The sequence below is a fragment of the Colius striatus genome, chromosome 3 (genome assembly GCF_028858725.1).
Source record: "Colius striatus isolate bColStr4 chromosome 3, bColStr4.1.hap1, whole genome shotgun sequence".
Lineage (NCBI taxonomy): Eukaryota > Metazoa > Chordata > Aves > Coliiformes > Coliidae > Colius > Colius striatus.
The window spans coordinates 20155696-20172762 of NC_084761.1; the positions used below are offsets into that span (position 1 = coordinate 20155696).

A 17067-nucleotide genomic window follows, 5' to 3' on the forward strand; every position below is an offset into this window, starting at 1 on the left:
GCATTTGTTTTGCTTGGAGTGAACCCTTTTCCCTGATCTTGACTTAAAGCATTTTCTTTAAGAAGCCATTTTTCAGCCTCCTGGCTTTGGGATGATGGTGAATGTTAAGCAGTAGCAGTATGACTGGTCTCTTTGCTGTTTCCTAGCTTTGGAAGTTAGGCTAGGAGGGAATGGGTGCTAAACCAGTGTGTGTTAAACAGAAGAGCAGCTGGACTTACTGGGGAGGCTGGAAATAAGATGCTGATGTCTGCTATGTCTTTTTTCTTTTTTTTTTAATTGGTTTTTTTTTTGTTTGTTTGTTTTGTTAGTAGAGAAATATTTGAAAATTCTGTGGTAACTATACTTTTCCCCATATTATGTTCTTGTTCATTACTGTCTGTCTCTTGTCAGTTGGTCACTTCTTGTAGCATGTCTGGACTGAAGAAGCAACCAACTAGTGTCAAGAAAGATGAGTTATGAGATGTTTCCAGGGACTAAAAGTACAAACAACAGCATATTTCGTTAAGACCAGCAGGAGAGGGGCACAGTCATCTTTTACAGTGCCCCATATGGTGGGCTGATGCTCTTAGCACTTTGGTGAAGGGAAGGGAAAGCTGTCACTACGCTAAGCTACATATTGCATGGCTTGAGGAAAAAAATTGTTCTAGCATTCCTGCATTTTGTTTTTACATCTCTTTGCTCAAGTTGATACTGTATTGCTGTGAGTAAGCCTGTGCACACAGCAGTGTTTCATTCATGCCAAAGGGAATTCTGAGTTGGACTCAGCTGTGTGTTCGTCTTGTCCCTCCTCCAAATGTCTCTGTTTCCTTCTGCTGCCTTCGTTGCAGAACACTTGCTATTGTGAAGAGCAGACGACCAAAACTACTTCCAGAAGGGAATGATTTCCTGCCAAATTTGTGTTAAGAAAACATGTGGGCAGCTTAAAACTATTTCTGTTTCAAAACCAACTGTCATTAGACAGTTCGGGCCACTTGCTCACTGTGTTTTAGTAGCCACAGTGAACGATAGAGTAAACTTGCATGTCCTTTAGATGGCTGTGGACCTAATGTCTGAAATGCGTATGTTGGAGTATGTGCAAGAGACATTGGAATTGAGAATCTGAGAGGTGTCTTTTTAACAGGAGCAAGGAGGAAAAAATGTGCAGCTTAGGTTGAAAAGGAATGGTAGTGCTTCTGAGCATCCCTGGTTCATTGAGGACAGTGAAAATACTGTTTACCTGAAATAGCTATATTTGATTTTACAATATCTTCTTTTTTTCTGAGGCTTCTATTCTCTGATGTTGTTCTACAGAGAAAAAGGGTTTTGGAGAGAGTATAGGTTATACACAGTGGGCAAAACAGGCAGACTGGAGTAGGAGGCAAACAGCTTTTCTTTCTTTCTGTGCTGGGAGAGATGGATGTCTGCCATTGACATGTCTTTTCCTCTAAAGTAGATCCTCATTTTGTTGAGCACTAGTAAAGACAGTCTGACACCATGGAGGGGACAGACAGGGAAGGGCTGAGACTGTATTCTGTGGCACTCTTTTATAGAACACAAGGTTTCTTCAGTCCCTGATGGTATTTTTGACTCTTGGTTTTGATTGGTACCCTTTCCAACTTCGTGACAGAGAAAGCAGAGAGAGATCTGGTAGGTGCAGGGGGGCTGCATGCCTCACCTGAGCCTGAGAAGGCCTCTGTCAGCCTTTGTTTCCTACTCTTCATGAACCCACTGTGCTACTACAAAACACAATGTTGCTACCCCTGGGCTAGTATATCATCCTTTAAATGGTAAATTTAAAGCTGACTGGTTTTACTGAAGCTTTATGCGAACTTCCATGTTGACTTCTACTAAAAAGAGAAAATGGGATGCTTTTGGGGGAAACTTAATCTTTTACTGCTCAGTATGTTCCATTCAAAAATGCAGTTTTCAGTACTTCAGTGCTGCGCAAGTGACTACGATATTGATATAACTGCCACAAGCTTCTTTCACTCCTTTTAATAGCTGATGTAATGGAAGTATGTAGCTTGTGATCTGTGTTCAGATAAGCCCTAAGCACTTTAAGCAACATGTTAAAGTAAATAACTGGAGTTCTTGCAACACAGTACCATTATCACAGGTTTGTGAAAAGTCTGTCTAAAAAGAAGGGGACTGCTCCTGTAAAAACCTCCATGCATTGAGCCATTTTGTGCCTGATCTGGACAGGTAGTCTTGTTGCGCTGCTGCTGATTTGCCTTGAAGGAATGTTGCTTTCAAGCAAGACACTATTGAAATACTGCACTTCTGCAGTAATTTCTCCAGGAAGTAGTTTGTGTATATGTCTGACATATATAGTCTTGATCCTGATCAGAAAAAAAAGGAGAGGTGGTGGAAAAGGACTTTGTTTCTTAATTGTTGCTAGTCTGATGTACAAGTTGTAAAAGCTTTGAGTTGTTCCTGTTAGGTGACCTTCCCAGCTATTATGACTGAGGAAAGCTGCTCTTGTGATTTTTAGACAGGAGAGGGAGTTCAAGGTGCCACTACAGAAGTAGAACCTGGAGTTGTTTGTGTGGCAGTGAGATGGATTTTCCTTCATTTTGCTGGTAACTAAGCAACTTTGTAGTTGGGAAGGGGAGGTCTCTTAAGCATGGGGTTTGAGTATACCTCAGATCCAAACTGAGCAGTAGAATTTTAAAATAAATACTTGTGATACACAGAGCTTTTTAATTGTCTGCTGGGTTTGCAATCCATTATTTCTATCCCTGTTATTTGTCTTGTTCTGTGAGCTTATCAATCTATATATCTCAATGTCTGTTCAGTGATGAAAACATAAGGACAAAGGTGAATCGCTTGCCTTCTGATATTGTTGAAGCAAAATGCTGTTAGCTTAGTACCTTCTCTGCATGTCAAAAGCTTCAGGGAACTGAGGTCTTGGTATGCATGTACATTGCAGTCAGCCAGCACAGTTGAGTAGTCCGTCTTCTGTGTGGAGGTTTTGTGGTACAGAGGAGCATGTGAGCTGCCCTTTGTTTTGGGTTTAAGTTTGGCTTTGAGGTCAGAGTTGGGAAGCACACATAATTAAGTCATTCGACAAGTGTTAAGGAACAGGAGTAAACTCCTGGTAAGAACTGTAGGGATTTACCACTGCTGTAGTATCGTGAAGATGCAGAGAGGGATGAAGCCAAGCTGACTAGGCTGCTTATTGAAAGTCATGCTGACTGAGAAATGCTTTCTGGCAGATCTAACGTAGCAAGTCTGAAAAATCTCTTCCTGAAGACTGGGGAAGTCAGTGGTTTCCTCCTCCTTAACCTTACAAATGGAGCATGCTCTGTCTGTCAGGGTAAATTCACCTGGTAGCAGCAGCGTTGGTGCAGCCTTACTTGTTGGAAATACATTTTGAGTGGACGTACAGTTCTGATGTTTTATCTTGTATGTATTGAGTCTTAACAGTGATTAACATGAGTAGATATAAATGCCTGTTCTCTTTTTCTTCTGAATCTGCATAGTTTGCTAAGTTTGGCAGATTCCTTGGCATGGAATGCAGAGAAGCTGCTTTGGGTCATTTCAGGCCTGACTTCACTGAAAAAAATAAATGTTCAAAACTGAGAGAACTGTCCTTGTGTTAAGACTTGCTAGAAAATCTGGGTGAAGACAAGGCCCCATGGCACTCTATAAAGAAAGAGCTTAATTGCTACTAGCTCTGTCTACTTAGAAGTTGAGGCGTTGTGTTTTTGTTGTTCAGCTGTGCTGAACTACAGTCCATAGAATAGTTTCAACTGAAAGTGACTGGATGTGTGCAGTTCTGAACTGGAACTTCAACAAAACTTAAATGAAATGCATTGGTTGATAAGGAAAATAAGAAAGAACTCTTTCACTGTGAGGATGCCAGAGCAGTGGCAGAGGCTGCCTAGAGGGGCTGTGGAGTCTCCTTCCTTGGAGGTCTTCAGGACCCGCCCAGACATGTTCCTATGCAACCTGATCTAGGTGAACCTGCTTCTGCAGGGGGATTTGACTAGATGATCTCTAAAGGTCCCTTCCAACCCCTACCATTCTTTGATTCTATGATAAAATAGCAGAGATGGGAAATATTCTCGAAAAAGCACTTTTGAGAAGTTGAGCTACCTTCAGTTGTGCTAAGCTGCTCTAAACTCTTCTCAAAGGTTTGGTTAAGGGTTGTGATCTATTCCAACAAAACCTGAGAGTGACAGAGAAATAGGTGCTTATTGAGCAGTGAGAAGAAAGCTCAATGTACTTCTCTTCGAAGGCTTTACAGGCAACAAACATGCAGACAAGTCCCCTGAAGTTTACCAGTGACAAAGATAATAAATGATCATTGGTATTTCAAGTTTGGCTCTTGTAGAGACAGCAGAATTGAAACAATGCATTTGAGCTTTCAATAGCTCAGGACTTAATTTTTTTCAAGTTTCCACTTTTTCCTTATGTGTCGTACAAAAGGAGGATGCTTCAAGGTTCTGTATTGAGTGGCATGAGTCTGTCAGCATAGCAAGGTGCTTCATTGTGAGCTTCAAAATGCTTGTATTGAGAATACATCATTAAATCTATCCTTGGTGTGCATAGTCAAGGCAGAAAGTGAGTCCAGTAGAAAAGGAACATGACCAACAGTTAGAGAAGGATTTTCTTTCTTGTGAGCTCACCTTCCTTCAACAAGGCTTAAGAGAATAATTAGTCTCTTGAAAGTAGGGCAGTGAGGAGTAGGATGTAACTGCACAACAGTACTACTTGGTCCATTTTCAGTAGTTCATGCATTGTTCAGAGATGCTAGTGTTACTGTGAATTGAGATGCTCTTCAGGTTTAGAATGCTTTGCTAAGCAAAGTCATGTTTAATGTACTTCCCAATTTCTATATATTGAATGACAAGAGCTAGATACAGATACATTATTGTGTACTCCTTGTGCTCTGTATGCCTTACTTTAGATCCATCAAAGCAGGCCGTGCCACAATAAGGAGTTGGTTTGAGTCTGTGGTGATGGTCCTCAGCATCTGCTTTAAGTGCAGGTTTATCCAGACTGATTTAGAGCCCTTGGACTGTCCTTCAGGAGAGGGAAAGTTGGAATAACTCTCAAATGTTGTTTTTGTAGCTCAGAAGGCTTGCCTTAAAGAGTTTGTGATACAATCTGGGTGAATTGGCTAGGATGGTCAGAGGCAGCATAACCCCCCCTAAGCTTTTTACAGCTGTAATATGAGTAGTCTCTCATTTGTGTATCCCTGTGAGTAACTTGTTAAGTAGCTTAAGCAATGCTTACCTCAAATCCTAGAGAGAGAAAGGGAGCTGCAGTTGTTCAAGTGTGACTCTGGGGTGAGGAGAAGAGGATGATTCTGGGAAGCTCAGTTGCATCATCTCTTTGTGGTTGTTATATGCTGCCTTCATTGTGTCTCTCTGATGGGTAGACTTTTATTGTTTGGAAAGATGTGACAGGTTGCTTACTAAGGGCAGCAGAAATTGCCTGTGTGGGATCAGGCTGTCTGTTTAGTATCCTTCAGTTGTCAGGGTTATTTTGGAGAAAGCTATGTCCATTTTGGTTTTGTGACAGCATAGGAACAACCTATGTTATTAGTGTTAGATGTCTGTCACTGTAGACCACCACATCTCAGGGTTGCTACAGAGAGAGCAGCAGAGTTGCCTGTACACTGTCAAAGCTTGGCTTCGATGGTCAATTCTTTACAAGCCTACTCCAAAAGAGGTGGCTTCTGTCAAATGTTCACACTCAGATTTTTTGTGGGGTTAGGAGTGAAGGTGCATACCTGTGTTCAAGCGGTTGGATTGGAAATGTATCAGCTGTTTTGTAGTTAATATAGAAGCACTGTATGAAGCCACGCTTTCAGAAGCATGAGGGCGGGCAGTTTTTAAGCAAGTGTTGTTATTTTATAAATTTTTTTTTTAATATCATGTTGATGTCAGGGATTAAAGCTGGTCACTATGCCTGCTGCCTGACCCCCCCCCCCCCCCCCCCCCCCCCCCCGTGACAGAGAACTTAGGATAATGAGGTGTTATTATTTTTATGTTGGCATAATATTTCTCTCACACAAACAAATACAGATGAGTACTAGCTAATGCATAAATTTTCTTCATATGGAAGTGTGCCAAATGTTTGGAATGAGTATTTGAAATGGGTAAATAATATGAAACTGAAGGTCTGTTTCCTTGTGGTTTCACAACCTTCTCGTATCTGTAGGTTTCAGTCTGGCTGTCTTGTGCTTTTGATTGTTATTCATAATGCTGGGGATACAGACTACAGAGGAGAGGAGGGAGTTCTCATGTGAATACATCAGCACCTGTCTCGTCATCAGAAACACACTGCAGTAATAATGCAGGTGTCCCTGCAGCAGAAAGTCTGGTTGGTGCCAGTCGTGAGAACACTGTTATGCCATTTCAGCAGCATGGACTGTTACTCTTCTCACGGTTTTCCCTCCTTCCCCCTTTAATGTTTTGTTTTTAGGTTTGGTTTTTTTTTTTTTTTTAGCAGCAAGAGAAATCGAGTGTGCAGTTGATGGAATAAAATTAAGGAAGACACTGTTGAGACATTTCAAATGCTGGACTTCAGATTTCTGCTGAACAAGGCATTTAGATTTGGGGAGGGTCATTAATTGCATGTTTAAAAGACAACAGATGTGATTATGTATCCCAGATAACTAGAAGCAATCCTCACTGTACAGGGAAGAAATGCTGCTATAAGGCTTTGTCTGCGGTGACAGTGCTGCTGTAGTAGCTGGCTAGGGCAAGGGAGAATCAAACAGCTTGTTCCTGTTTCAAAATAGATATGGAGAAAAACCACAGAAACTGTAAGGCTGAAATTGAGTAGGCTGCTTCACTTGGCTTCAGTATGTGCTTCACCCTTCAGAAACCAGAGAGCTGATTTGTCTAAAGAAAATGAAATAATATTTGCGAATGAAAATTAAATGAAATTTACAAATTGACAAATATCTAAACTGTGGATGTCAAGAGGTTGGGACATCCCTTTTTTCTATTGTATCTAGTGACAGGACAAGGGTTAATGGGATGAAGCTGGAACACAAAAAATTCCATTTAAACATAAGGGAAAAACTGTTGTACTATGAGGGTGACAAAACACTGACACAGGCTGTGCAGGGAGGGTGTGGAGTCTTCTTCTCTGGAGATCTTCAAGACCCACTTGGACGTGTTCCTGTGTGACCTGATCTAGGTGGACCTGCTTTGGCATGGAGGTTCGACTAGATGATCTCTAAAGGTCCCCTCCAACCCCTACCATTCTGTAATTCTATGAAAGTAGTGTCTTGTGTAAGTAATATCCAGCAAACCATCCCTTTCACTTCAGTGCTATGTTGTGTCAATTAGGTGGTTGTGATGATCTGTTTTGTCACCATTAAAAATGATGAGCAATGCCAGAAGCTTGTCTTCAGTCCCATTTTGAATAAAATTTTTAATGTAATACATTATTAATACTCTGAAGATCTGCATCTTAAAATGGCTTGAAACTTGTGTTAACTGAGTGGTAATGCCACCTGCAAACGTATAACCCTTAGACACAACGGTAGAACCACACCCTTTATCTTAATACTTAGTTTGATAAAGTCAAAATCTATTCTCTTTATTTCAAGACATGTGTAAGTTGATTACCATCTCTTAATGTATTAGATCAGACTATTTTTTCCAGTAAACTGACTTTCAACTGAGATGAGTTCATGTGTTTTGAAAGTGTAAGAGGTGGTATTTTGAAGGCTAGAAAGTAGCAGGGAGGGTAGGCATGAAGTTCTAGCTTTAGAATAGGACATGTGAGGGGCTGAAGAGATTTCATACAATTTCTTATACTGAGCTGACCTGTGACTAAGATTAACAAGCAATGCAGTGCATGTGCATTGGGTGGGCATTATGCAGTACCATTGTAATGATGAGTGTTCTGCATCTCTAAATCTCCAAATGATTTCTTGACAATTAAATAAGAAAGCTGCATATAAAGACTTTGATAGACTGTTAAGGTTCAAAACACAATGTACTCATGCATCATAATTTGCAGAGCTTTTGCATTGCCGACTTGTATGTTAGGTTTTGGATACTTAAGTGAAAAATTGATGTGCTTGAAATACTTGGCCTGGTTTAGCATGTTCCAAATATATCATTGCTTTGTTTTGATTCACTCTTACCTCACGAATCCCTTGTTGCGTGTTTAATGTTTAGATATGAGATGTTAAAAATACGTAGTAGTGTCATGCAAAGAAAACTAGTTATTAGTCAGAGTTGGACTACATTCTTGCACTAGGAATGTTGTTTTATTTCCTCTTGTGTGTTCCAGTTGCAAGGTAATAATATAAAAGCTGCTATTTCATTGTATACCAGACTTGTAGGGTATATTGATGACGTGAACAGTGGAAAATATTTTACTTTAAAGAAATGGTCATAGAAGTTGTGTGAAAGCTTGAGGGGGATTTTTATGTGTGTGCATGCAGTTTCTTGCTGTAACTTGGAACAATTTCACAGTAGTCCCCCAGGCTGTATGTAGGAAGTGATCAGTGGACTTGATCAGCAATGAAAAATATATTTGGAGACCATTTTTCATAGAGTAATGAGTAGAAGAAAATCCTGACAGAGGACCTGATCCTATACTCCAGGGACGTTTCTAGTCTTGTCTCTGATTTTTTTCCAGGAAAGGTTTGTCTGTGAGCTAGCCTGATGCTGCCTTCCTGCCTGTCTAGTCTTCCATGTACAATTTATGATACAACTGTTATAGGTCCCTCTCTAAGTAAGTAAATAGCATGGACTGTAAAAACAGTCTGTTGCCTTAGTGAGATGAAAGACAGAGAGAAATAATAAGCTCCCTGCCACTGGTGATGTGAGAGCTATCTTGACTATGGGTTGCTAGAGCACAAGGGGAAAGTAGTGTGTGTGGGTCAGGCTCTGCTGTTTATGTGAAGAATTACTCATGTATATCAGGATTAAAAACACTCACTGTATGAGGGTCATTTTAGTTGAGAGTGAGAATCTGAAGCTTCTGTGCTTTTCAAGCCAGTAACTTGTCAGCATAACAGGACTAAAGTCTAACAACTGACCTGGTAATATTTACCAATTTGGTCTGAAGGTGGCTTTGCAATATCTGATAGCCCTGAAAATCCTTTCATCCCTGAAAATTTCATATTGTCTTTAAAAACCTTCTTCTGTACTCCAAAAATTCTGAGGCTGTAAAAAATCAACTATTGCAGCATTTGCAAATAAGTCCTCCTTGCAAATAAGGCAGTAAGTCCTTCTATACCTCAGTAGGAAGCAATCATAGAATGGTAGGGGTTGGAAGGGACCTTTAGAGATCATCTAGTCCAACCCCCCTGCAGAAGCAGATTCACCTAGATCAGGTCACATAGGAACATGTCCAGGTGGATCTTGAAGACCTCCAAGGAAGGAGACTCCACAATCCCTCTGGGCAGCCTGTGCCAGGGCTCAGTCATCCTCACAGTGCACCGTTTAGATAATATGAAAGAACTATCTGTTAAGTCTGAAGTGGTGAAGTTGGCTACTTGCAATAGCCACTAACTATTCGCTGTACACCAGATTCTTCAGACAGGCTTTGTACTAAGTCTTGGTTCTCAGGATCCAGCTGGCATCCTCTGGGTATCAAACATCAAAGGCTCAAGTGCTGAGCTAAAACTTTAGGGAATTATAAAATTGTAATCAGTGCCTAATGTGAGGCAAAAGTCATAGGAGTCATCTGACAAAAGTTGAGAAATAAATCTTCCTGTAAGGATTGTATGCCTAGAAAGAGTTCTGGCCCCAAGAACAAGAAGAAAACCCGCAGAGAAGATATTTTGTCACGCAAGATTTGTTTTACCTTTTAAAACACTTGTCTGGGCCAATGTGGTTCATGCAAATCAGGTTTCAGATGCTGTTGTTTATGAATACTGAACTTAAATTGTTCAAGAATACTGAACTTAAAAAGATTTCCACCTATTATGTAAATGGGTATGACCTACTGTTTCTTAGCCTTGGAGATGTGATATTTGCAACCTAACTGCTAGACACTTAAACTGGATTTCACTGTTTACTTGATGCTTTTTAAAGAACTGCTGATTTTTTTTTTTTTTGGCATTTCTTCACACAGGGCTTCAAGACAAAGAAACATTATATTGTCTATTTCCTTATTATAAATGTTAGCTAAAAGATATCCTAGGACCTTGGATGGTTTCCAGGAAGATGCTGCTGGGTGTTTGGTGAAGGATGCTATTTGTGTTCTTAGGAGTAAGTGTTGACTGGGTTAATGACCCAGTGTGCTGCTTTCTGCCCTCCCTCTCTGTGTGTCTGCTTTCAGGTGGCATGTGTTACAGTATATATGATAACTTTTATAGTTTACCTGGGATGTAGGATCTTAAATTTTTACTCTGTGTTAATTTCTGACAAAATGCTAGAGAGCAGTAGCATGTAAAAACTGTATGCATCTTGGATGGCCTTAAAGAGGACTAGGAAATGGAATCAGCAAAATAGGCTCTGAATATCAGGTGGAGAACCTGAGATGAGAATGAGAAAATGACTTTTCACAGCCTTTGAATGGCTCTGTGTTGTCCTTATAGCACAGCTGTGATGGAGTAAAAACTGTAAACCAGTGATGAACAAATGCTGGAGATGCTATGTAAATTAATGACCAGAGCTATTAATGGCAGCTATATGCTGATTGGATAGATAAATAATGGGCATTTGTCATTTGGCAGTAAGGGCTTCATAGGTGGTAGATGCTGGAAACTCACTGTATTCTGCCATTGTTCATAAATTAAGTTTTAAATGGTTGCTTTTATTTTTCTCTATCATTGATAAGGTTTAGCAAATTGTAAAGCTCTGTGGGCAACTATCTTGATGTGAAATGTAAATAGTACTAAATGTTAGATATGCATGAAAAAGGGAGTTCAGACAGTCAAACCAAGTGACATTTTAAAGGTACTCAGTCACTAGCATAACAAAATGGCTCAGCTTTGCTCTTGGGTTCTTTCATTGCACTACATCAAGCAAGATTAGAACTTATTATCGGTGGAATTGAGCTGTGTCATCAGAATTAGATTGTCTTGTGTTCAGATGTATAGTTCTGGTCTTAATGTTTTAACGTGCAGGAAGAATTTTCATACTAAATTGCCAATGCATGGCAGGTACTTCTGCTGAGAATAAGATTAGATTTGCTGTAATTTTAGGCTTGTAATGTTAATGTTGGTATTGTATACCGATTTTGATAGTCAAGAGACTTGCCTGGCTTGATGCCTTAGTTGGTGATGTGGCTCTAGAGGAGTTGTTGGGTGTTGAGTATTGGATTTCTAGCTTGGAAGTGCAGAAGATAGGAAGAGGTAGTTGTCTGTGTGTGGAATGTATCTTCTCTCTTTTTCCTTAGTTTCACATAAAATTAGGAAGATGGTAATCTGTATTTAGCTTTTGAAGTAGTGAAATGGAAATCAATAGATGTCTGATTCTTCTTCAGATCCGTAGTGCATGAGGGGATTTACGTGGTGATTTGTTCTGGTTTTTGTGCTGTGTTGTTTTTGATTAGTTGTTTTTTTGTTGTTGTATGGGATTTGATTTTGCCTTTGTTTTTTCTGTTTGTGAGGAGAAACGGTGGGAGTAAGTTTATTGTTTGACTTTCATTTACATTTGTGAGAGACATGTACAGGTATATGTATGGACTTGGAAGACAGTGGTTTTGGAATACAAGAGAATAGTTACACCAGTGTGTCCATAGTGGGATCTGTACTGATGGCAGGTTGAGATGCATATAGCTTGATGATGAGACTGATGAAGTTTGAATTAGGGTCAGTGAATGACTTCTGTCTCTAGTTGATCTGGCATCACATGGTGGCAAGAGCCATGCCACTTAGAGCAGAGTAATTAGATTGTGCTTTTTTTTGTCTCTTCTAACCTGGCATTTATTAAGATGTTTGTTCATTGTCTGGTAATGGTCAGTCAAAACACAAAATGACTGATATCTTGCAAGGCTGTCTTCAGGGTCTTGGTGGATCAGCTTTTATCTGGTTGAGATGTCCATATGTCCATGTACCACATGGCAAAACAGTACTAAATATGCAGAAGTACTGTTTCTAATGAAAGAAAAGATACAGTTCCAACCATAGAACAGTTTTTGCAGAAAGTTATGCCTCTGGATTATGGACCATTGAAGAGGAGATCCCTTCAGTTCCCCCTTGTGTTTCATACTTGATGGGGAAAACAAAAGAAGCAAATGGGTCACCCCAAGGTTGGAGGAGGAAAGATCAGGTGATATTTTGAGTCTGTGCTTCAGAAGACAGAGAAAACAAAATGTATGGGTCTGTGCATACCTGCACACAACAGCATGTCCTCTGCTACCCTGGGAGCATGTGCAGGGAAAATGACAGAAGCAGTTGCTGAGGGAAAGGGCAAGTGTGCAGAACCCAGTTGTATGTTGTTGCAAAGCTTTAGGTAGGGAAGAAATCATGTTTTTGGTATGGGATGGTAAAAGCATATAATGTTGAAGATTTAAGTTTAGTTTTACAGTATTTGGGAAAATGTAGAATTACCTTTTTTGCCTAGAAAAATAAGAACTAGAATATGCTAAGGAATTTGTAGCATGAGGTTTGGATTTATATACCTTTTAACACTCTGATTCTGTGAAGGTGTCTTAAAATTTATCTTCACAGTTTTATTGAATGCATCAAAACAGTGTGTTTTGTTTGAGATTAGTCATAACTTGGCAATTTTCTCTCCTAGCATTTTTTTTTTTATTATAGAAGCATCAAATACACTAGAAGTGATTATGGGCAAAGTAAACTTTGACAAGTAGAGAACATGAGGTTTTTATTGCAGGATGAGAGAGGAGGAGTAATCCTGTAAAAGGTCTTCTGTAGGGACTGTTTGAACAATTGGATTATGTCAGAGTATTGTTTGATCAGAGAAGTACTGACTGAAAACCCAGATTAAATATTCTGATATGTGAGGTGGAGCATTTATGTACTATTCTATGCTTTTTTTTTAGTTAGGGAAGTAAAATACATCTGAAGACTGTTAAAGGAAATGTCTGTTTACTTGGTCTGGTAAATGGAAATGCTTTGTCCTTCATTTGTAGTTTCTGGAAATGCCTTGTCTTTTGTTTGTAGGTTCTGTAGAGAAGGCACTATTTTCTGAGAAATGAAAATGGAAATTTCACTTCTACCAAAATGCAGTTGTATTCACTATGTTAGACACTGCGTCTTTTATCACTGTCACCCTGTATGGTGTTGAGTGTCATGTTGAACCGGCTGAAGGCTGTAGATGTAACCAAATCTTAAACTGAAAGGCAGTTGTGAGAATACAAAAGTGTAACTGGATACTTGATGAAAAGTTACGCAACCTGCACTTCCTTTCCTTAGAAAAAGTTATATTTAATGACATAAAATATTCTAAATTTGTTATTTAACAAGTTACTTTCTTGAGATGTTGCTCTGAAATGGTTTAAGTGACAGCACATAATGTAAACATTTAAAAAACTTGATTGCAGGAGAATTTTTCTCCTAGTAATTTGTGGTTGTCTTGGTACTGTGTTGTTTGTAGGTGGATTGCTTTTTCTGCTCATTCTACTTGTGTTATAGTTGGGGGTTTTTTTAATCATAGCACACGGATATTCTTAGCTGGAAGGAAAGCAGGAAGGTTTTTCTGTTTGAAACTTAAACTGCATTTAAGACCTAATTTGAGGGGAGAGGATGTGAGTGAGGGAGAGATGTTTTCCTATTTTGACTTATTTCTTAGCAAATATTTAATAATCTTAGCAAGAGCTGTGACCAGCTGTTAAGTATCTCACTTGGATGAGATTTTTTCAGTTAGTCTCAGTAGTAGACAGTTTTCATGAGTTGAGTGAGCCAAGAATCCTTGTGACTGCTCAGTAGTTTTCCTTTCCAGTGGTCGCTTGATTCCTGAACAGTGGAGTAGTTCCTTGTTCTTGCTACTTGCTGCAGCAGGCATAATCCTTGGAAGAAAATAAATGACAAGCCCTCAGATGAACCAAAACTGGCCAAAAAATGTTGCCAGCTCTACTTTGGGCATCTCCAGTGACCAGTGAAGGACCCTGGCAAGGCAGGACTGAACTGTTCCTTACGAGTGGGGAGGGAACTGGAAATTGCTTTCACTAGTTTGTCAAGTTGGAAAGCTGAAGGCTGTGTGGGTATCCCTTGGAAAAAGTAGTGCTGAGGAGCGGCATGCACTACTGCAGGACTGTCCCATTGTCCACAGTTAACAGAGCCACTTTCTTCACAACTTGAAAGTCATCCCCTTCAGCTTGCATATTCCTGGGTTTGAAGAAAGGGTCAAGAGGCTTCAAAGAAGCGCTTGAGGTGTATACTTATGTGTTACCAAAAACTGTCTGTGACAGCAGATTTTGTTTCTCAGTGGTATTGGTGAAGCAATAAATTGAAGTAATGTTGAAAGTAGTTCTCTAAAAAAAAGTGAGGTTCAAGCTATGTGCTGGTACCTTAGTAAGTTTTGAGCTGGAGGCAGACTGCAGAATGAAAAGTTGTGTGAGCTCTTCACTTGTGACAAGAGAATAGATGGGAAGGATAGATGAGAGAATGGAGGGAGACCTTTAAGGAGTCGTGAGATAAACCGATTCTGTCTCTGATTTGTCTGCCCACTTTGATCCTTAGGGCATTTGTCTGCAGAAATCTTAACTTATGATGCTCATGAGACTGCTCAACATGAATCTGAAGAATAAAATAAATTCTACTTCTATCTTGATAAAGAGTGTTCCATGTAGCAATAGATTATTGCTGTACTAAGGACAATAGCTACTTTTATCGAAAGATGATTGAGTTTTCTGTCATGTATTAGGGAGTGACTGGCACTGTCTTCTTTATATGGGAGACATACGTTTCGATTGAGTTTTGGGACAGGAATTATTTTTAATATTTTGATTTATTGAATTTTTTTGAAGGTATGGATTTTTGAGGCTCTTGAGTTTTGTTACGGGAATGTCTCAACTTGGTCACGATAATGTGGTTGGTTGGATGACTGGTTCATAGATTTAGGAGTGTGTTCTTAAGAGGAGTGTCTGAATGACTTGAGTTCTTGAACAGACAGGAAAACACCAATGGGTACTATGGGCTTTTCTCTCTGATATACTGATCTTTTCCTTAATTTCTATGTATTTGGGGAGTACAGGAAAGTAGGATCTTTAGAAAATCTTAGATCACTCGGCATCTATTTTCTGAGAAAGGCAGATTTAATGCATTGCATATTATGTAGGTAATGTTTTAAATAATACTTTCTCTGAGGGATTCAGTGAGCCTCTTGTATGTTGCATCAGAGTTGATTATATCTGGAACATGTTGCTAGTCCTTTTGGACTTTTTTTTTCAACTAAGATTAGGAGACATCAGATATCAATTTTGACAGCTAAGAGAATTTTTGTGCAACTTGAGGAAAACAATGCTAAAATAGTGATGACTTAGTTTTGATGGTTTTATGTGCTAGTTGAGTTTAGTGCTGTTTGAGAGCAGATTGCTGCTTAGAAAGATAGCTGGGTTGTGTGAAATGGAATAAGTCTGTCTTTGTTACATATATCTTCCATGTTTTGGGGAGAAAGAAGTTAAAAAAAAGAACCAACAGCTTGCACAGAAACTCATGGCAGCTACTACCCTTAGACCTTCTGGAGTGCTGTCTGTGCTTTCACTTTTTCCTCCCAATGTTAAGACTTGAAAACTGTAGAGTGCAGTGTGAAGATCCAAAATCAATCCTAAACTTTTTTACTATATCATGTGGCTTCTAGGCATGAAGCAAATGGGAAAGGAGGTGCAAGGTACCGTGTTTTTATGTGATTTTTTTTGGAAATCTAATTTCTTTCATTGAGGAAATAATACCCCTTTAAGTCATCTGAGGGTGGTTTTGCTAACCAAAATACTTAAAAAGCAAAGGCTGCACTAGTAACTACAACTGTGGACTTTTTTGTGTATCAAAAGTATTTTGGTGAGTTATTCTTAAACCAGATCTGTTTTGTTTTTTTTTAATCAGGTGGAATCCTTTATCTTAGATCAGGATGATCTTGAAAACCCTATGTTGGAAACGGCTTCGAAATTGCTTTTGTCAAGTACTGCTGACGGTGCTGACCTGAGAACAGTAGACCCAGAAACCCAGGCAAGATTAGAAGCTTTACTTGAAGCTGCAGGTAAGTACTCGTGTCACAAATGGGTTTAGCCCTGAAGCCCTCACACAAGATGATACTGGAACTGCTTGTATAAGCATATACATATGAGCACGATACAAATGTGGAATGTAAGGCAGTGGGAACTTGGCAAGATTGTGCAAGTCATTGGAAAAAAACCCATGTTATTAAAACATTTCAAATTTTGGAACATGAGTTTCTTGTGAAGCTATGTTTCTAATTGGATTCCTCAGGTGTGAAAAAAAAAGGCCTGAGAAAAAATGGACGCTTGACCTTGGCCTGTGGCCTTATATCAGATTAAATTGCTCAATGAGGCTTTCTGTTATGATTACTGTATCAAAAGCTTTACTAGTTGCTTATACTAAGTAATTGTCACTAGTTGAAAAATTCTGCCTTCTGTGGACTGGAGAGTTTCCTTCATGTGCGTCACATTTGGGTACAGCTTTTAAGTTCTTGTTGTAAACAGTTAATCCCCTCATAGTTCATTATGCTTGAGATGTTTCTGCCAGCAAATCGCATAGGCTCAATTTAAACTTCTCTATTTTCTCCTTTTCTGGCATGCGTACCAATTTGTTGTAAATTGGAATGAAAAGGAATTGGTAAGCTGTCTACAGCTGATGGTAAAGCATTTGCAGATCCTGAGGTGCTCCGCAGACTGACTTCTTCGGTCAGTTGCGCGTTGGATGAAGCTGCCGCTGCACTTACCCGAATGAGAGCAGAAAGCACAGCAAATGCAGGGCAGACGGACAAGTAAGCCAAGTTTTATACTATTGTGGGTTTTTTTAATCCGTTTACTACTTTTAAGAAGCAGTTTTTCTTGTTGTATCGCTTCTGATTACAGGATGGTGAAACCCTTACTCAAGTGGAATTGGAGCCAAGTTATCACCTGTCTATTAAATATTCCTGGGCTGGCAGTGGGGAGTGAAGCAATTAATGCTGCTTAGAATTTGCAAATCACGCTCCTAGTAATTTAACTTGACCAACTATAGAAACAAAA

The 17067-nt window shown here is 39.5% G+C and overlaps 1 protein-coding gene across 5 annotated transcripts in view; it reads left to right on the forward strand.

Moving 5' to 3' along the window:
* Positions 1-17067, forward strand: part of ANKRD17 (ankyrin repeat domain 17) — a 94642-nt gene that overhangs the window by 29786 nt on the left and 47789 nt on the right. For all 5 annotated transcript variants that reach the window (XM_061991735.1, XM_061991734.1, XM_061991738.1 and 2 more), the window contains exons 2-3: positions 15920-16073; positions 16664-16820. In XM_061991735.1, coding sequence (XP_061847719.1) covers positions 15920-16073; positions 16664-16820 — 311 coding nt within the window. The remainder of the gene's footprint in view (positions 1-15919; positions 16074-16663; positions 16821-17067) is intronic.